At 40.6% G+C, this 21,126-nt stretch overlaps 2 protein-coding genes across 21 annotated transcripts in view; one reads left to right on the top strand and one right to left on the bottom strand.

Moving 5' to 3' along the window:
* The window catches only part of nbeaa (neurobeachin a), a 106,474-nt gene extending 99,020 nt beyond the window's left edge, over window positions 1-7,454 (top strand). For 13 of the 19 annotated variants that reach the window (XM_076889232.1, XM_012918890.3, XM_012918886.3 and 10 more), the window contains 13 exons: window positions 202-342; window positions 450-569; window positions 1,777-1,929; window positions 2,063-2,227; window positions 2,305-2,394; window positions 2,990-3,182; window positions 3,624-3,695; window positions 4,064-4,219; window positions 4,564-4,734; window positions 4,926-5,027; window positions 5,204-5,400; window positions 5,513-5,664; window positions 5,764-7,454. In XM_076889232.1, the coding sequence (XP_076745347.1) occupies window positions 202-342; window positions 450-569; window positions 1,777-1,929; window positions 2,063-2,227; window positions 2,305-2,394; window positions 2,990-3,182; window positions 3,624-3,695; window positions 4,064-4,219; window positions 4,564-4,734; window positions 4,926-5,027; window positions 5,204-5,400; window positions 5,513-5,664; window positions 5,764-5,854 (1,803 nt within the window). In that variant the 3' untranslated portion in view covers window positions 5,855-7,454. The remainder of the gene's footprint in view (window positions 1-201; window positions 343-449; window positions 570-1,776; window positions 1,930-2,062; window positions 2,228-2,304; window positions 2,395-2,989; window positions 3,183-3,623; window positions 3,696-4,063; window positions 4,220-4,563; window positions 4,735-4,925; window positions 5,028-5,203; window positions 5,401-5,512; window positions 5,665-5,763) is intronic. The other 6 variants (XM_076889243.1, XM_076889241.1, XM_076889240.1 and 3 more) reach the window with 1 other exon arrangement.
* A 624-nt stretch (window positions 7,455-8,078) lies between these two features.
* Window positions 8,079-19,400, bottom strand: sertm1 (serine rich and transmembrane domain containing 1). 2 transcript variants are annotated; one of them, XM_004550123.6, is made up of 2 exons: window positions 19,225-19,400; window positions 8,079-11,416 (listed from the first exon to the last, which is right to left on the bottom strand). In XM_004550123.6, exon 2 carries the CDS (start codon window positions 11,409-11,411, stop codon window positions 11,070-11,072), a length of 342 nt encoding a protein of 113 aa, XP_004550180.1. In that variant the 5' UTR covers window positions 11,412-11,416; window positions 19,225-19,400; the 3' UTR covers window positions 8,079-11,069. The 2 variants fall into 2 exon arrangements, with proteins under 2 accessions (XP_004550180.1, XP_076745344.1); XM_076889229.1 differs by lacking the exon at window positions 19,225-19,400 and adding an exon at window positions 13,205-13,316.
* Between the last annotated feature and the right edge of the window lie 1,726 nt (window positions 19,401-21,126).

Here is a 21,126-nt window from a genome sequence, read left to right as displayed (position 1 = left end):
TGCTACTTGGAGATGCTATCAACTCAAATGAATCAAAGTCACAAAATAGCATTTACGGTACATAATGTACCAAGGAATAGCACAAATCTCTCCTTATCACATCCCCACCAAGAGCGTATACACCCCGCTATGCAGAAGAACGCTAATGTGTGGTTTCTCTTCAAAGTATTCATCCAGTTATTTCTCTCTGATTTCTTCTAGCCAATCGGTGCCCTGAATCCCAAACGAGCAGCATTTTATGCTGAGCGCTACGAGACATGGGATGACGACAGCGCACCTCCTCACCACTACACAACCTTATACTCCACAGCTCATTCAACACTGATGTGGATGCTCAGAATAGTGAGTGCCTACTTAACACACTTATAAACTGGAAACAGCTAACTAAACACACGCCAGACACTCAGGGCTGCTTTTCACATGAACGTGTCTGTTTTCTGTTCCTGTAGGAGCCCTTTACCACATTTTTCCTCAGCGCTAATGATGGTAAGTTCGACCATCCAGAGAGAGCCTTTTCTGGCATCGGTCGCTCGTGGAGGAACTGCCAGAGGGACACGGCTGATGTGAAGGTAACGTGGAACAACCTACTGAAGTGACTGGTTTGAGGTTGTTGGACTAGATGTATTCAGCATAAAATCCATCCGCACTGAGACCTAACACCAGGAGCATGAAATTATGATTTTCTTCTTTCATTTCCAATTTGAAAGTATTTAGAAGTGGCCTTATGGCCTCAAGTGGTTAACATATTTGTTTTGCATATGAGGAAAGGTCCTCAGCTTAATTCCAGGAGGAGGCACAACCCCAGTTTTAAGGGTTTGCAAGTCAGCGGTGGTCGCACTCCAGGATAAATGGGAGTTTTGCAGGGAAGGAAAAGGCATCTGGTGACAAATCTGTGCCAGATCAGACATGTGGAGCCGTTTGCTGTGGTGACCCCTTGGGAAATAAGGGAGCAGCTGAAAGTACCATATGTGAAATATTTGATAATAATTTGCTAAAGGAGCGTCAATAATTGATGTGGATTTTTCTTAGATCCAGTTAACTAAAGCAGCAGCATAGCCTGTTATTATACTGAGAGTGCAGAGGGTGGATTGTTAGATGTTCACCAGGCTAGGTATTTTGTGTGATTTTGGTTTGTTGGCTGTTTGTTTCTGATCTTGGGGTGTTCGTTTTATAATATAACAATTTCAATGTTTTTTTTATATGAAAATGCATTGAAATTAAATTTAGCTTCCACTAAAACAACAAATAACGAGTTGGTTTTTTACATGTAACAAAGAAATAATTATACTGTAAGTAATTTTAAGTGCTGCATAATTATTTTCATGTACTGCATAATTTTCTGGTAATTTGGCAGAAAACAAAATAATATTTTGCCATCTTACAGAGCAAGTAGGCTGTACCTGTGTGTGGGCTGTATTATAGAGTGGCTTAACTGAAATTGTTTCTGTTTTATTGGAAAGGAGATACAAATTATACTGTAAGTAATTTTAAGTACTGCTTAAGTAATTTTCGGTATTGTTTAATTACCTGGTAATTTTGCAGAAGAACAATATTTCCCCATCGTAAGTAGGCTGTACTCTTCAGGTCTTTATTTTTTCTATTTATTTAATTGTGCTTTTTTGTTTATGATGTACTCAAAATCAGTTACAATATCATTTGTGTCTCCTTTCCAGTAAGATATGCAGACATTAAGCAAGGTTAAGCCACCACATGGCACAGCATGCTCCTCAAAAAGAGGCAGTGACTGAACAATGTGTTTTTGCTCGTGTCCATAAGGAGCTGATCCCAGAGTTCTACTACTTGCCCGAGATGTTCGTCAACAGTAATGAATATGAGCTCGGGATGCGCGAAGATGCAGTTCCTGTAAGTGATGTGGAGCTTCCCGTCTGGGCCAAGAAACCCGAGGATTTTGTTCGCATTAACCGCATGGTGAGAAAAACAGAGACTTGTTTTTTTTAATACTAAACCTGGAAGTTTTGTTTCTTTTTTTTCTTTGCCTCACCTTCAAATCTGGAGATAAACTGCGAATATTCTCTCTCTCTGATTCTTTCCCTCTCTCCAGGCATTGGAGAGCGAGTTCGTGTCGTGCCAGCTTCACCAGTGGATTGATCTAATATTTGGCTACAAGCAGCGAGGGCCAGAAGCGGTGCGAGCTCTCAATGTGTTCAACTTCTTATCCTACGAGGGAGCAGTCAACCTAGACAATCTAGATGCTGTACAGCGTGAGGTTTGTTGACGATTATCATTAAAGTGCAGAAATCGAACTTGTGCGTGGTAAGCCCATCTTATCCTCTCTGATTCCAGCTGATTGAGGCCCAGATTCAGCTTAGTGGTCAGGTGCCCTCCCAACTGCTGATCGAGCCACACCCACCTCGGTCCTCCGCCATGCACCTGGTGAGATACCTCAACAGCCTTAGCACATCTTGGCACGCACTTACAGACAAACACCTGATGAAAACACCAAGTCAACTGTAGGAGCGCTGCAGAGCTACTGAGCTAGCAGTGCTTTGAATCTTCATTGTTTTCATTTATTTATCATATTTTTAAAACATTTCTACCCAGTGCATCAATTATTTTTAGTCCGCATTCTCCGAGAGGAATAGCTTCCATTAGCAAGATGTAAGCTATTTGAAGTTTTATTACATACAGTAGTATGTAATGGTGTTTGTAGCCTCTCTGTAGTCCCTGCTACTCTCAGCAGCATGAGGCCTCTGCTTCTCTACATCAGAGCCATCAATGTCAACCCAAACCCGTCAGACCCCGAGCCCTCAGCAACCGGTGCATCCGCCTCCTTTCCTAGACCTAGAGCCACCCTCAGTGTGTGTACCTGCTCTGACCCTGTGCTCCCACTAATATACCGTTTCCCCTGCCGTCCCTCTGTCCCATCTGTTCTGTCTGTCCCTCTCCCTTCGTCTCCATCCCCCTTCCTCCAACCTACCCTCTTGCCCTTTCTCTCTCTCCCTTTCTCTTTCTCTGTCTGTCTCACCAGTGTTTCCTTCCCCAGAGCCCTCTGATGTTTAAGGATCAGATGCAGCAGGATGTCATCATGGTGCTCAAGTTTCCCTCCAACTCTCCCGTGACACACGTCGCGGCCAACACGCTCCCCCACCTCAGCATACCAGCAGCCGTGACGGTCACATGTAGCCGGCTGTTCGCCGTAAACCGCTGGCACAACACTGTCGGTGAGTGTACGTTGATGGAAGTCCGTGTAAAATTTAAATTATTAAAGAATTTTTGCGACTGATTTCCCAAAGCCGGTAATGCTTGTATACTTACAGCTGAGCCTGAAGCATTTGCTCTTGTTGTTTCATAATGCCCTTTAGTCCTGTTTTGTTCACACCCTCGATGTTGACATAGAAATATTTGTTAATTAAAGCTTCAATTAACCTTATTAATGACCTCATTAGCGCAACAGACTACGTGTAATTAATCATGGTAATGTGATTATACAGGATCACGGGCAGCTTAAGTGGCTTTTAGTACCGACTGCCACACGAGGCACTTAATTTTTAATGTACGCTTGCATCAGAGCTCCCATCAGAGAGCACTGGATCAGGCCTTCTTCACCACTTGAAGATGTGCGTATGTATGACTGTGTAATATTTGTGCCTCAAACCCTTCAGGCCTCCGTGGAGCTCCAGGATACTCCCTAGAACAAGCTCATCATCTGCCCATTGAGATGGACCCTCTCATTGGTCAGTTCTCACACATATTCACAGCATTTTATCCATTCAAAAAGTTATAGATGCAATTTATGTCGTATTTTATTGACCAGAGGTGGGATGTGGCCCAGATGCAGATCTGAATCAAGGAGTTTTTAATATTATAGGTTATTGCAGAATTTATCACAGATGCTTATATGCAGCTCTTGTTTTTATATAAGCAGTTGCAGACCATAGTTTTGATACACATGTTCTGTAAGTAGATAAAGGGAATTTCCAGATTACTGGGGGAGCTGTGGCCAAAAGCATCACGTGATGCATCGGGAATTTAGATATACTGTTAACCATTTTCCATTTTTCTGCCCTCATTAGCCTGATTACATCTTTTTCTTCCCATGTAGCAAACAACTCAGGCGTGAACAAGCGTCAGATCACTGACCTGGTGGACCAGAGCATCCAAATTAACACACACTGTTTTGTGGTTACTGCTGATAACCGTTACATCCTCGTCTGCGGCTTCTGGGACAAGAGCTTCCGTGTTTACTCCACAGAAACTGGTTGGTTTTTGTATTATTTATAAGTCATGTCAAGCACTAAGTACAGCAAGCATTTCCTCGAGGCTGTCAGCTTCCTTTTTGAAGCTTAAATTTATGATTCTGTCAGAGTCATTGCTTTGCATGTTTATTAATTTATTACATAGAAGAGATGCAGGCTTTTTTGGAAATACATGCAGGCACATGGAGGTAGATGCTGTTTTTACTGATCCTCGGGTTTAAAAGGAGACACGGCTTGATTAAGTTATCATCACGAAGCATTTTTATCCCACCGTCGCCTTCCAGGAGTTTGATAAGGAGAGGCACACACACGTTGGCAAACTTGTCTACCTCCCTGCTCTCCACAGGAAAGCTGACCCAGATAGTTTTTGGCCACTGGGATGTGGTGACGTGTCTGGCTAGGTCAGAGTCTTACATTGGAGGAGACTGCTACATCGTGTCAGGATCCAGAGATGCCACTCTTCTTCTGTGGTACTGGAGTGGGCGGCACCATATTATAGGGGACAACCCTAACAACAGTGAGTGGTGAAATGGTGGATACAGAATGTGTGCAAGTTAACTAGTCGTTGTTTGGGACATGAGTGCATGAATGCGCTTCAAGGTCAAACATTAAGTTGAATAATTAGAGCATGTTTATTGTATATTTACAGCAATGGAAACATTTTTACTGCAAATGTAGTGGTTTGACTCTTAACTGTGTTTTCCTCAGGTGACTATCCTGCTCCCAGAGCAGTACTGACAGGACATGACCACGAGGTGGTGTGTGTGTCCGTCTGCGCGGAGCTGGGATTGGTTATTAGTGGAGCCAAAGGTTTGTACATCTTTATATGTCTTTGCCCAGAAGAGGTTTATTTGCAAATAAATATTTAATTTAATTATAAAAGATGCACATCAGAGAACAGTGGCGTGGACGCAGTGAACGTTAATCACAGTGAATGTTGCTTTTGCCAAAGCTTTACACTATCTTGCTTTGATCTTTTCCCTCAGAGGGCCCGTGCCTCGTCCACACTATCACAGGGGACCTGCTCAGAGCCCTGGAGGGTCCAGAGCTGTGCCAGCAGCCACGCCTCATCTCGGTGTCTAGCGAGGGACACTGCATCATCTACTATGAGAGAGGCCGCTTCTGCAACTTCAGCATAAATGGAAAACTGCTGGCACAAATGGAGGTCAACGATTCGACACGGGTAAAGCTGTCAGGGTTACTCGAATGCAAACATTTTCATACACTGGTGTTCGCATTATTCAGCCATAAACCAAGAGCTTCTTTTAACTTGGACTCTTTTTTTTCTTTTCCAGGCAATCCTGCTAAGTAGTGACGGGCAGAATTTGGTGACAGGAGGCGATAATGGAGTTGTTGAGGTGTGGCAGGCGTGTGACTTCAAACAGCTTTACATCTATCCGGGCTGTGATGCCGGAATCCGTGCCATGGACCTATCACACGACCAGAGGTAAAACAGGAAGAGGACAAAGACTGCGTCACCTTTGTGATGTGATTGCAAAAGTTTCGATGGTTCGCAGATGTGATTTACTGTGTTCTCTGCCCTCAGGACTTTGATCACTGGCATGGCGTCTGGCAGCATTGTGGCATTCAACATAGACTTCAACCGCTGGCACTACGAACACCAGAACAGGTACTGAGGACAGTGCGAGGAAGAGGACGATGGAGGGAGGCGAGGAGGTGATGCATTCTGCTGTGTATCTGCAGCACAGGGGAAACTACAGGTTCAGAGACGATGGAAAAACAAGTACCGGACCTTAGGCTGTATTCCCTTGTGAAGTTCACTTGATTTTAGGATGCGACGGCGCTGGTGGAAACTGCTTCCTCTGTGCATACGTGTATGTACGCGCACACACACGTGTGTAACCACAGACACTTAATACCCAGAAGATACACACCAAAACCTGCTAATAGAATAAGAAGACTGCAGAGTGGGGAGGGGGAGGCAAGGTGAGCAGATATTGTAGAGGTCTTTCATACCTGTACCACTCACAGGACTGGTACATTTGCTGTTCCTCAAAGAAATCCTAGGTTTTCTTTTCTTTTCTTTTGGCTATGTTTAACATTTTGTTCTTTACTTTTCATTTGAGGAGATGCCAGCACATCGCTTATTGGGTGGATAATTAATGAAATATGTATCTAAACTGATAAGAAATGGTCAGAAATGAACTAGCTCTACCCATTGTTCAAAAACAGGTGCTATTGGCTTGATCTTAAATTCACCCTTGAAAAATTGCTGGAAGGTCTAATTTTTTAAAATTGTTTAATCTTGTTTAATTTCACCTGTTTTATTCTTTTCTTTTCTTTTTTTGAATATTCATTTAGGTTTTTTTTGTTCTTTACCCTCAGCAGGCTTAAATCAGATTTTTATGTAAATAAGGCTCTGCTTCCTTCAGAGTCTACACTTCTACTTTCACTACACGAACTGCGCTTATCACCTTTAATTTATTAATGACTTGCTGTATGTAAAATACTGTGTAATAATTATTATAATGTTGACAAGGCTGATGGTAATAACGGTGGTAAATGTTTTGCCAGGGAAGGTAATGATAAAGAGGTCTTACCAGTGCCACCAAGGATGACGAACACAAGACTGACATGATTTCCTTTGTATATTTGGTGATCGTTCTGTCAAATATGTACATATAGTCTCGGTTCAGGCTTGGCGGGAGACTTGATCAGCTGAATAAGACTGGAAGCGCAAACTTTCACTTACCCACATTTGTTGATTATTTAAAAAAAGAAAAGAAAAAAGAGAGAGAATCAAATCAATGTAAAAGTTTTGTTTTGTATTTGCACTTTGCACCAATCACATATCATTATTTATTAGCTTGGTTCTTTCTGGTCGGCTGCCATTTCGTTTAGGTCCATTTTCCTACGGGATAATTTGTGCATTGATGTTTGTATTTAAAACGTTGAGCTCATGTGTGATTATAAGTTTTACAACCTCACAGTTGTAAGCAATATCATGATTCTGTAGCTGATAGAGGCGGGGCGGAGGGCGGAGAGAGAGGATGAAATGTGAGATGTACCGTATGTGTGAAGCCATCTTGATCAAATGCGCACATGCACATACTCTATCGACAGGTTCAACTTACGTATCCAAAAAAAGGTTAAATATTTTTGGATCTATGAAACCCTAAAAAAAAACTATTGTATTCATGTTTTATTGCAAAGATGTAAAATATGACGTGTGAGTTGGAAAAAAAATCATGATAAGAAAATAAAATATGCAAAGAATTTGATGACTTGGCTTTTCATTGATCACAACCGTGTATCACGCGTACATTTATTGCCATTTTGAGTGAAATCTTACTTCCATAAATGCGATTTCTAGTTAAAACGCTGCATTTTGCACACACTTGTCATTCGTTGAACTACCTGCTGTTTTTTTTTCTTTCCTGTTTGTGAAAATAGCAACATCCTGCATCACAGACATCAATACCCTGTTAGTAGTACAAAATTACCACTTTCAGTTTTCAGCATTTCCTGCATTGTTCTTTTCTAAAGAACCCATTTAAACCTACTCCTGTGGAGCTTCTTCAAATAACACAGGAACAGAACAGCCGTCCTCACTGAAAGTTGTCACAGTGATTATACAACCTGAAATTTCACAGACGACATTAGAGGTTCAGTTTTATCTATTTTCTTTTATTTCACCAGTTTAAAATAGTCATTTGTTCTCATAGCTGAACATCTTTATGTGCAAAATTAAACTAAAAGCTAAAATTATACACTAGTTGTTGAATTTGTGAACTTTCGCTGTGAAACTATAAACAGATTATTATTTTACTGCTTTGCTGCAACTCTTAAAAAACACAATCTTGCTTGCTTGGCTGCTTATAAAAAATGGCCACACATTGCTCTCATCAAACATCATTTAATAATTTGATTCAATTCAGTTTTATTTATTCATTAAGCAGCCTGAACTGTTAATACAAGGCAGGATGGATCCATGCATCGTTTTTCCAATCTTCTGTTGTGAGCCCTTACCAACTGTAGCTTCAGTTTCAATTAAATTCCATTTTATTTACATAGTGCCAAAACACAACTTGCCTCAAAGCGCTTTATAATGTAAAGACTACAATAATAAAGAGAAAACCCCAACAATCAGATGACCCCCTGGGAGCAAGCACATGGCAGCAGTGGGAAGGAAAAACGCCCTTTTAACAGGAAAAAAGAAATTGTTTGTTTTCTAATAAAGTTTCTAAAACGCGCCTTTCATATTCACCCAGTGCATCAAATGTAAGTCACTGACCGGCCATTGGGAGTAACTTGGGGGTTCAATGTCTTGCCCATGGACACTTCAGTAAGCCACTTACTTACATAAGCCACTTACTCTGTGATACTAGGTCTGCAGATTTTAAACATGCCTCAGCTCTTTGTTCATAAATATATAGAATATATATCTCTTTATGTTTTAAGTGCTTCTAAATAAGAGAAACATTGGTTTTGATAAAATTTACATGCCAAACAGTTAAAATGACCAGGCAGTAGAAAATAACACTAGTTTAAGTATCAATTTATGCCACTAAAAGTGAATTTTATAGTCTAAAATTATAAATGAAATATTAAAATGATATGACTTAATTTTATACTGAAACATTTTGATTTCTATTTTTTTTTTTTTATTAGATTTAAAACTAATTACTTTAAAATGACCAGAACTTTACAATCTGATTGACTGACTGACCTGGGTGTTTATTAATCCGATTACAATAAGAAATATAGTAAAATAACAAGGCTATGGTCACTATTTTAATATTAAAATTAATACCACCTCATGTTTTAAAAGAATCTGTATTTGAATGTGCTATTTAATGCTATCAATGTTACCTGGAAATATTTGCGGTAGTTATTACTTTGTAATAACCTTAAATCAGGCCAATATGTTTACATATTATCACATTGTAAAACATTAACTGTACAATTACAAACTACACTTACTTTTATTTGCACATTATCAGCCCTAGTTATTAATCTCTTTATTTATACTTTATACTATACTACATCTACCATTGCTCACCTAAAAACTACGTTCAATACCGCACTCTATTTATGGTTATTATTGCTTTATTACTATATTGTGTACCCACTTTTGTTTCCACTGAGCTGTATAGCCACCGAAAATTCAATTATTAAGGTCTTGTATACCTAATTATGGCATCTTATTGATGTGTCTAGCACAGTTTTTATAAAGATATTACCAGAATTGGCCAAATATTAATAATAAAAGATGAATGGATACATATTTTTGTATATATTTTTGGGTTGTATGTGGCATTTTTTTCAATCATTTAAAAAAAAATTAAAATCCAGGGATTCGTGGATTGGGAAGAATGAGCTGAAGTGAAACTACAGCAAAGCTAATAATTACATCCAATTTGTTTACAGTATATTTGATGCTTTATCTTATGCTTAGTACTACAGCCATTTTCCTAATTTTGCAAGACAAACAAATCCATTAACACCTCAATTATAACTGGAATGATAAACGAAAGCATTGCCACTAATCTCTTTTTTAATTAGTGTGATGTTTCAGCATGTATAGAAGTTAAAGGGATTTTGTGATTAAAGTTTATACATGGGGGAGTGCTGAGTCTGTCAGACCGTACCACTTGAAATACACAGATTAATTGGAGAACAGTGAGGATTTGTCAAGGAGTCTGACAGCTCTGGCTGTTTTTATTGCTTGCGGCTGTCATCTGTGAGCCTTTGTGGTCTTTACAGTTTATTGACTTTTCTGACAAAGTGTGGCAAAGATGAATGAACCGTTTTCAAATAATTCTCTCTGTACGTGCCATACATTTTTGTCACAGTGTCAAAAAGACTTCAACTCACAATATTAAAAAAATAACAAACAAGTAAATGATGTATTTTCAGAGTAAACAACCATTTCTCTAACCGAAGCCTGGAATAAAAGCTGATGGGAGCACAGAGCTGCTGTAGTCTCTATGGAGACCGGGATCGGACGCCTTATAAATTGACAGGCAAGAGTGGTAATCTGTCGCGCTGGTAGACCTGTCTTTCAGGCTCGGAATTTCCTCTTGTAGTTGATGGCACTTTTGACCTGGCCTGTCTGGAGCTGGAGTCCGTGGGTGCCTGTCTGTCAAGTCTCCAAGCGTCATTTCTTTCTTACCTTCACATCCACATCACCGTTATCGGTCCTCTTCTTGTGCAACCTCCTTTCTTCATACTTTGAATGATTACAAGCCTGACGTGATCACAGTTTGGATGTATCTTGCCTTTTCATTTCCAAAACCTTACTGAACAGCTGAGACACATCTATGTACTTCATGTACAAAGTTAAAGAGCTTTAATAGGATTTTTATACCGAGTTTGCAATGTAGTCTACAGACATTATGAAGCATGCTGTACAAAGCTTCACTTCAAACAATAGTATTTCTTCTAAGTTGAACACGAGTGCAATACGAGAAATGACAAAAAGAAAAAAGAGGAGAAAAGATAATGAGTCCCTCATTATGCTGTTCCCCGCAAAGGGAAAGCAGAATCTCAGATTCATTTGTCTTAATTGTGAAAGTAAGACTCAGAAGGGTGCATTCACACTCACCCTTCAAGACCTCTTCATCACATTATGAGCAGATATTTCCCCTGTGCCTATGCAGATTGCATGGCCCCACCAGAATTAGAATATGCATGCACGGACTGTAATGCCATTATGTCAGCTTCTTTGGGGCTGACAAAAGGTTTTTGTGTTTGTATGTCACAGTGAGGAGGTGCTGGACCTCTGTGTGCTTTATATGTGTGCGCATGCTTGCCTTTGTTTGCATGGGCATGCACCAATGAGAGCACATGTGCATATGTCTGTACTGTATGTGCTCCCTCCCACATCCCTCAGGTGGAGAGTGCAGAGATGGTGGACCTCTGAGATGAGATGCTACATATCTCCATGTTGGTGAAGGAGCTTCCTCCCTCGCTGCTGCAGTCGGGGACAGAGGAAGAAGAGGAGATGATGTTCTTGAGCCTGTGTAGGGAAATGACGAGCAGCGTCAGAAGGAACACCAGCAGGCCGAGAAAGAGCCATACATAAACATAAACATTCCCTGGACGCCCCGGAGATGAGGCGGCCGCAGATGTGGAGGCAGAGGTCGGGGAGAAACGGAGGAAAGTCCCATTGTCTACTGACGAGATTCCGGTCTCATTTTGGTCCATCAACGGAACGTCAATCCCAGACATCCTGACTGTTGTTTTGTCATGGAATAACAAGAGAGACAAAAGGAAGAGGAGGGAAATTTATTGAGGAGCAAAAAGACGTTTAGTTTAAAAATCCAGTATTTACAAAAAGCCTTTAAAAAGTGATTTCTCTTTGTCTGCTGAAGAATGGGAGATGCTTCCTGATGCCCACACCCTCACATAATCCCAAACAGCCTTGGTTGGAAATGATCAATTAAAAAAAGGATTTTTGTTCAGATTAAAAGTCAGGAAGCTTTTTGTTTTACTTTATTTATGCCGATGACACTGCCATGAACAGCAGGGGGAGTGCTTGTCTTATTGAATGCCTGTCAGGCTCGGTGCCCAAAGCTGTGCGTGCTCATAAATGAAGCCATCCTTATCTGATGAAATTAAACCCCTTATAATCAGCTTTCACAAAGACAGATGAAAACCAATCCTCCTCCACTGTATATTAATATTGTTAATAATATTCCATCACAAATTACTGCATGGCACGAAACTGGCGAGGAAATGCGAGCGACCGCTGGAGGAGCAGTCAGAGTCTTTGTGCTGGTGAGACACAGAGGGGAAGGGGGCTGTGCTGAATTTGGGTTAGACCAGCCTTGTGTCTTGACTTGATCTATGACAGCAGAGGAAAGACACTTCAAAGCGAGGAATAAATGACCATGACCGGTATGAAAGCTAGAGGTCAGCAGCACACTTTTCATCTCCCAGTGATATGAGCTCAACTTCTTTCTTATCTTCTGTTCCTGGCCTCCTTTTCTCCCCATTTTTTATAGCCTACATTTCAGCATGCCCCATATGTGAGCCCGGCCACTCGTGCGATATTAAGGCTGGAGAAAATTATACTCCTGCCTTTTGATCTGCAGTAATAACCTCTGTTAATCAGATCAGTGCTGCTGAAAACTGCGGAAGTAGCTACAATGTAAAAACATGTTAGAAACTGGAAGGTTTCACTTTAAATGCTTTGCCATTTCATTTCATTATGATGTTTCATTCCGGAAATTGGGAATGTTGCTCTGACAATATTAATAAAAACATTATAAACTTGTCTCAGTGTCACAAAGTGTTCTCTCAATTTTGTAGTTTGCTGCTCAGACACCAAATCAGTTTGATGTGGACTAATAATCATTTATTTAACCTGACCAATGAACACTGTGTTTTAAATTTAATAATACTACAAAGGGACAGTTAGCTAGTAGATTTAACCTTTATAAGCTAATTAGTTAACTAAGCTTGAACTAGCTGCTTGTTATTCTGAATTGGCAGAGATTAAATGATGCAAGTTGAATAGCTAGTGAATGCAAGTTATAAGCATTTTCAATCTATTAAACGCTCATAATGCTACATTGTTACAGTCATTAGTATTTTTTATATATTATTATACACTGATGAATCCCAAGCAGCAAACCCCTGGGTCTGAAAAATGATAATACAGACGTACAAAACTGAAATTCTTCAAATGGACATTTGAGCAACTGAAGTCCATGCTAACCTTATGGAAGCTTCTTTTTGACACTATTTTGATTAATTAATTGCATTTTTCATCAGTAGGCCAAAAGTTTTGGTTAGTATCTCAAGACATTCACACTAAATTTTAAATAAGTCATCTCTAAATTTGGATTTACCCAGAAGTGACTACAAACTGCAAGCTACTCAGTGAAAACTTGAAATATTGAGAAATTTCTACTTCTGTTCGATCCTGTTTGTTATCTAACAAATAATTCCCTGTCATGCAGTTGATTAAGTAGCACACAGTAAACCGAAAGTTCAAATCTTATTAGCAAGTTGCTTACATCTAATTAGCCATTTGTGGATAGTCTTAGCAAACGAAGTTTGCTAAAACATTAGCTAACAACTGATGCTTATTAGCTTAGCACTCCATGCTTTCTTTCATCCATCCGCTTCGCGGGGGGGCGCTGGAGCCTATCCCAGCCTATGACCATTAAAAGATTTGATTTGGATAATAAATAAATAAAAGAAAGTGAAAAGACTGTGCAACTTAAATACATTTGGCAGTGAATGAACTAATCATGCCAAAATGCACACCAAATACCAGCTTCCAAAGGGACTAACTTCAACGAATGGAGTTGTTTTCATCTAAAATATTGTATACTACTACTACGTCTAATAATAATAATAGTTTTGTGTGTGTATATATATATGTGTGTGTGTGTGTGTGTTGTGTGTGTAGTTAAATATTGATATGGTGCTCCTAACTGCATCCACCGCTCTCACTTTCTAAGATTTTGCGCTCTCTGAAGTTTAAACATTTCCATGATAACAGTAACCTCCACCAATCAAAGAGATCTCTGTTTCAGCTGAGGATTGTGGGTAGAGTTCTTTTCCACAGCACTGCAAATTAAACACTTTTTTATTAATAACACAAAGTTGATAGGTTTCCACAGCAACACATAGCACCATGCCACAATGTTCCACTTAGTAACAGTGGATAGCTGAATGGTTACAATATAGTGACTCCAAATCAAAATCCCAGTGGGGAAAATGAGGGGGATTTTCACTTCTGGAAACTCACTTTTCTACTTTCTTCTTTACTTGACTATATTCTACATATTGCTGAATAGTTTATGTTTTGTCCTTGTCCTCCACTATGCTCTCCTGTCGTGGCCTTGAGGCTGGTTCTACTAGAGGTTTCTTTTTGTTAAAAAGGAGTTCTTCCTCCCCACTGTCACCAAGTGCTTATTAATATGGGATCATCGGATTGTTTGGGTTTTCTGTCTAATATCTGAGTTATGTACCTTACAATGTAAAGCGCTTTCAGGCAGTTGTTAATCTGAGATTGCTCTGTATAAACAAAACTGAACTGAATGTGCAAACCAGTGGGTGACAAACAGTGGCTATATCCATCTTTTATATACAATCTGTTTTGTTGCACAAAGTTTCAGATAATTTCATTTGGTACAAAACTTTCTGTGATGATTTTTGCTTATGAAGTTTGGCAATTTGGCACTCCATTCCCAGAATCTTTTCTTCCCTACGTATTCACTCCATTTTATTCTCTTACTGTCTCTCTCTGGATGGTACATTTGGCAATAACTCTAGCTCTCTTTAATTTAAAGCCCAAACTACCTTCAGGGAGATGCACAGCATAATGAGGAGGAATGAGTTGGGCTGCAGCCTTTCTGTGATTGCGTGCTCTCTTGCCCTAACTCTGTATTCTTTATCAAACGCTCCCAATGGTTGTCCTGGCCCAGTGAAAAACGGTCTTGCCGCTTTTGTTAGCTTATAGTGCCTCTCTTTTTCCCCCAGACTCTTTTGGAAACTTGTATTGATATTCCCTGCACACGCTGCTCACATTGCCTTTCATTGCTTCTGCTGTCTTTTTGCAATGCATCGTTCTCTGTACTGTTTTCTCTCCCAACCTGACATCTTTCATTTAGTGCATAAAATGTTTTGGTCACATTAGATTTCCAATATATTGAGGTAAAAAAAATGTCAGTAATTAGTTGTGTATACATCTGAAACATCCCCAAAAACTTGCCAGTGAACTCCTGCCTACTTATCTATCTTCAAATCTCTCTTCTTCTCCTTCTTCTCAGCCACATTTCCTCATCTTACCTGTTGGCCTCATCTTTCCATACCACTCTTTCCTCCTCTGTATAGGTTGTTGATTTTAATGATATGTTGTTTTGAAATTTGCACTGAAGCTTGTTCATTGTGAGCTGAAGTGGCTGATAATTGTGCTTAATGATGCTTTTTGTATCCAGGCAACGATGCACGCTCAGTTCTTTTTTTCAAGCTAATCTACTTTAAGAGGGCAGGCCATGCAGTCCTTCTGACTCTGGAGAGGTGAGCCATACACATGCACACACACACACATGCACACACCCGCCTACATATAATAAATACCAGTAGCTATTTTCCTTAGGAATTGCTGCAAATGTAGTACAGAGAACACAGAGGACTAATTGGGAAAATGAGCTATCTTTATACAGGAAAATTATATGAATTTTAAAAGTGGCTTGGCTTTCACGTGTTGGAACATGAGTTGTTTATTCCTGCCTCCAGTGAGTCAGCAATCTCACATCACATGCTTCTGTTAACAAATTTATGGTTTTTCTTCCTTCTGAAGGTTACACTAAATTCACATTTTAGTGTCAGGTAGAAACCCAAGTCATTGACTTTATGTATCAAGTCTGTTGCAAAAGTTTTCTTTGTTGATCCTTAACTGCATCCAGAGTGATGTAGTGCACAAGTGTACGAGATCCCAGAAGGCTGTCAGCAAAAATATTTACACTGTGTTAAGTTAAAATTTTAAGTGGCCTTCGTCTTATCTCTTGTTTTTCTCTGGTTGTGCTGGATCTGGGTTTTGTATAATGTATAATGTTTTGCTGCAATCAGGCCTTGCTCACTATTCATTCTGCTGACTTTGGACAGATCGTTGGTTATTTGCCCTTGAGCCTACACCTCCTTTCTCTGACAGAGGGTTAAAGATAAAACGCTGGCTGCTGAAGATGGACTTAATTTCTTTTGCCTGTTTTAATGTGTGCGCTTTATTCCCATCTTTTTATGTGTCTCCCACAGAGTTGTCGTCTCAAAAAATGATGTATCTGCTCAGTAATTCATGATTTTTATTAAGATTGCTCATAAACATGGATATCAGATATTCAAGCCCATTTTGGGGGCAAGAGGCATGCTTAATACCTCATGAAAATCCTTACATCATTACAAATAAACAGGATTTATTTTCTAGGTGTAAGGTCAGCAACATAATTAAAAGCTTTGTGATCTTAAATTGTTGCTCAGAGAGACACTTTTTTTAATAGACACAATATAACATTTTTTTCTATCCATGCTGTCAATGTCTTCCTATTCTTGCCACATCTCAGATTCACTGAAGTGTGATCTGGACTGCTCTCACACCTCCCTCTGAGCAGAAGCTGCTTTTTTAAAGCCAGAATGGCCCCTCTGTTGGACAGCCTCTCCAACAGAGAATGAACACCACTGCTGGTAGCTGCTCCTCTGAGAGGAAATAGGATGAGTGAGGGCCGTACCTTGAGGCTGGACATCAGCAAACTTTACTTGACATGACTTACATCTCTGTCCTTTAATACTTTTCTCCCAGTTTTATTCCCAGTCAGGGTTGCACAGGGTTGCACAGAGTTCAGCACTGTGAGACTGTTCTGCCTTTTAGTCCTCTTATTCTCATGTTTCCTCTTGAGTCTAGCAGCCTGGAGCTCATCAGTGGGTTCTTGCTGAAGTGCTCTCTTTTTTTTGCTCTCTGATATGACTTGTGTCTGATTAAGTATTTCAGCTTTTTATTCCTATAGCAGCATTGGTTTCTGGGCTTTGTCATGAACTTGAAATATGTTCTGTATAGACACGGCTGTCTGCTGCACACTTCAGCAAATTTCTCTGCGTATCTTCACTGTTGCTTTCTTAGACTTTATATTTTTGCCACTGGTCTATCTCTATAGACAGTGAGCCTCGATTCCCAAGGCTCTCTCTTTTTCCTGATCAAACTCCTTCTCTTTGATCTGCACAATTTCTCGAGGTCTCTCCTCAAACAACCTCATCCTCTGCTACTGGAGTATGTTCAGCCAAACTCCTTCTGAGACACGGTGCCGCGTAGCTTCCCGTGCTCCACTTTCTCAATCTGTTCTTCACCCAACACCCTCCTAATTTTCTCATCATCTCTGTGTAATCTTCTTCACGGTCACCATTCAGCTTATGCCTCTGCCCATTCGTCCCCATCAGCCCTCTTGTCCTATTTTGCATGTTTTCATTTCTTAGTGCGTATCGTCTTTTTTTTTCTTCTATGCTTGTTGATATTGCTGGACAGTGCACGTCTTTGCAGTTTTATACCCGATGTGTCGATAAAATCATAGAACAAAGCAAATCTTACTGTGCTTTCTTGTAAGCCTTGTATGAGTCTAATATTAATTACTTGATTAATAAATGTTCAGTCTTTACGCAAGTCTTTTTTTTTTTCACATTCAGCACCATTCATGCTCATTCAGGGCCAAACAGAGACAGCCTTGGAGCCTCTCTGCAACTTTTTATTAAACCTTGTGGTGTCCGAGAAAGAAAATAGGCCCGGCCATTGCTGGAATTTTAACAATCCATGCATGCGGCTTATGCAAATATTTACTAAAACTGAAAGTTCCCACTGAGATGGATTCTCGTGTTTGTTTAGTTCTGGTACTAGCCCTTCACTTCATGAATAATGGACAACATCCATGTGTTTCAAAATGTCATGGCATTTGGACCATATTCTTTTGTGGAAGTGTGTGCATGTGTGTCGATGCGCACATACTTTTTCATGCACGAAAAAGCACACAAGAGGAGCCAAAAAAAACCAGAAATCCTGGGGATATACATTGTATTGGATGCATGCAACACTTGCACATGCGTATGTATACTTCTATAGTCCAAATAGCAGATTACCAGGAGATAAAAGTAACCTGGATTTCAGCCATGCTACGTATCTTACATTCAAAGCCAGATCAGCTGAAAGCAGACCTAAGCCTCACCACATGAATTCCAATTTGCTTCTGCAGTTGCAAATACCACAGATAACGCACAAAGGGTCAGAGATATGCAGGAATGATGAAAGTATGAAGAAACAGATGTTACAATATTCACCAGAAGCTGTAAACCGTTTCTCCGCTCTTCTTGTTTAGCATGACAACAAACATCATCTCCAGTTTTTTGTGCACTTAAGCAAAGCATTAAAAAAATGTGCACAAATATAAACATAACTAAAGAGGCTCCAGATTTAGAAAAAGGAGGAGTTGAACTGACTGCAAAACTACTAAAGAGCAAACTGCAGTTTCTATTCTGAGCTTTTTACATTTCAATAGCAAAATCTCGAAGCGCACCTGACTGCACTCAAAGCTTTACTGGGGGTCGTGCCCCGGTGTTCAAGCTGCTATCTGATTCTCTCAGATATTCAGGGCATGAAAGTGCTGCTTTCAAAAGGCCAAATTGGAGTGAGATCTCAAAGGTGCTGCGAAGGGTTTAATCTAACTGACAATAAGGTAGCATGAGTTAACCCACGAGCAGACAGGAACAGTGATCATCATGAATAGGAAGCACTGGACGATTTTTTTGGTCAGTGGCCAGTGTGGATAATGAGCTCCTTGCTTTGATGTTTCACTGTGTGTATGTGTGTGTGTCTGTTAGTTCATCCCTGTGGTGAAGTGTATTTTTACACCTCATTCTCATATCTGTTAATTACTCCTGATATTTCTGAGCGCCGTGGCATAAAACCCGATGCTGAGTTACTCTGCCTGTGCAGCTCATTTACTCTCTGATTATTATGATGAGCTGAGTGAGTCATACATCAGTTCAAATGCAAACAAACCCCGCTCTTGTCAGGATTGCTCTGAAAGGACGCTTTCCTCACCCTCTTGGGGGGGGGGAACAATTGCCCCACTCATCGCTTGTCACGCTTTTCCTCCTTTTCCCAACTGTCACACCGGAATCCCGCTCACCTTCCAAGTTGGTGACTAAAATGAATTCTTCCCGCCATGCATGCGTACATCTCGCACACTTTTCCTTTTAAATCTCTCTGACTTTGACAGACAGGCTGCCGGTGACAGCAGCTTCACCGCAGCTCTGCGGGTGTTGATAAACCATAAATAAAGTTGTCTGTGAATGAAGAGATGAGTTCAAGCTGAATAATCTCTCTGTGTTTAGCAGGATCCTTCCTTATAGATCTCATCAACAGATTCCCTGCTCTGTCTGGTTCATTATAATAATTTGGAAAAATGTTGTAAAATAAAACAAAGTAGCCTGAAGCATCAGCAGCATGCATGCAGTTGCTGAGAAAAAAAGAGGAATAGATACAGACCTTTATTTTTCTTATGTGAAGCAGCTGCTCCTCTCTCACGTTGTGCAAAAATCCATCTCTTGTTTGGTCTTTCAGCCGAGCAAACCAGATCTGTTGCCCCTCAGAGCTTCCCTGTGAGCCTCCCCTCTCCCTCTCTCTCTCTTGCTCTCTCTCTCTCTCTCTTGCTCTCTCTCTCTCTCTCTCTTGCTCTCTCTCTCTCTCTCTCTCTCTGTCATTCAGTGTGAAACACGGCCGCACAGGCTCGTCAGCCAGAGACGAAGCAGTCACATATGGGTCCCTTCTAGAAATGGAGTGACACATATAAAAGGCCTACAACAAAAACTGTGGCTGCTTAAATGTACTGACACTTCCTTTCCTTGAGAAGCAGCAAAGATGGGCAGAAGAGAGGAAATTTTAATTCCATCCTCACCTCTCTCCCCTTTCCACTTCTCCGTCTCCACCCTCCCACTTTTCTCTTTGCTTGCTCATCAGCTTCAATAACGATCACACCAACGATCAGACACATTCACAGAGCAGTTAATAAGCTGTTCGCGAAGCCTGTTAACGCCACACCACAAGTTGTCCGACAGACACGCAAGTAAATGAAATGACAGTTTTAGCCATTTTAATACATTTCTGTCATTGTGTGCTCAAACACACAATTGAGCCGCCTTTGCTTTGGCTCTTCCGTTTGTGTGAGGGACACACGGCCCAGCTCTGTGCTCTCAGCTAAACTGTCAGTAGACAGCATCCAGTGGTGAGTAATAACCGGCTGCTGTTGTGGAGAGGCAGACCGAGCTGTTTAAATGAGACCCCAGACCTGTGGATGAATGAACAACAACAACAAAAAAAAAAAAATGTGGGGGGGGGGAGCCCAAGTGGAAAGTCGTAGCATTCAACATCTCTTTCTCACCTCCCTTCATCTTAAAGCTCTTATCTCGTGTTTTCACTCCCGTCTCTCTTCTCTCTTTTTTCTCCTTCACCTCCTCAAACCAGTTAGCAGCGGCTAAGCGCATCTGTTCTGTTGAAAAGTCTTTTTATGTGAACTGAGTATGGACACATGCCGCAAATTACACATGAAACGAGGCGCCTTTTTAAAAAAGGCTTCCCATAACTTATCACTTGCTGTATTTCATCGAGTGATGAAACAGAGAGGATCGTATTCTCGACAAACTATGTCGATTTATAAGCAGGAGAAACACTCTGCCAGTGGTGTCAACCACTCTGGATTTATTGGGACAGGCTTTGAAATATGTGTCTGCAGCTTGACAGCAGAGATTTAAAGCAGACTGGTGGCTGTTACAATTTCCGTCTCTGTCCCTGCTCTAGGCCACTCTCGCTCTCTTAATAGGTCCCTGCATTCCATTAGAACTTTGTAGATTTGCCCTGCCAGCCACGATCACACGACTGCACACCTACCAACATCCCAACTATCTTTCTGCTACTAACAACAGACCAGCTTCTTTTACGCCTGGCTGCCTGTCATTTTTTAAACCTGCTTGTTCCTCACAGTAGCCTCTGCCTATCTGCTTGCCCGGAAGCCTCAGCCGTTTTTCATCGCCTGCTCTCCATCTGTGGCCTCCAACCTGTGCTGCACATGGTTTTTGAGACTAAGGCACAGCTGTGATTTGACTAGATTGATATGCTAATTTCAGCATGCTAAAACCTTTTAAGAAAATGATGCCAGTGTGTTAATTTTAACTAGATAAAATTCTTATTGTGTGCACCATGCCTGTTTAGCATGTTAGCATGCTATTGATCATTTACTTCATTAAAATTGAGCTTGATCGTGTCATTAAATGAAGGGTCCAGTAACCTCAGGTGCTGCTGGAACTGAAATATTTCACTAAAAAGGGAAAGGCTCAAAGCCTCTAGAGGAAAAGCTACTGAATTCATTCTTTACATGTCTCTATCAAAGATTTC

The sequence above is a fragment of the Maylandia zebra genome, linkage group LG10, assembly GCF_041146795.1.
Source record: "Maylandia zebra isolate NMK-2024a linkage group LG10, Mzebra_GT3a, whole genome shotgun sequence".
In the NCBI taxonomy this organism is placed as follows: domain Eukaryota; kingdom Metazoa; phylum Chordata; class Actinopteri; order Cichliformes; family Cichlidae; genus Maylandia; species Maylandia zebra.
Note: the sequence above shows the minus strand (reverse complement) of the source record. Positions and strands in the feature narration are given on the sequence as shown.

What these genes read in the sequence shown, in the direction of transcription:
- sertm1 (XM_004550123.6), bottom strand. Translation starts at nt 11,411, where the DNA reads ATGTCTGGGATTGACGTTCCGTTGATGGACCAAAATGAGACCGGAATC.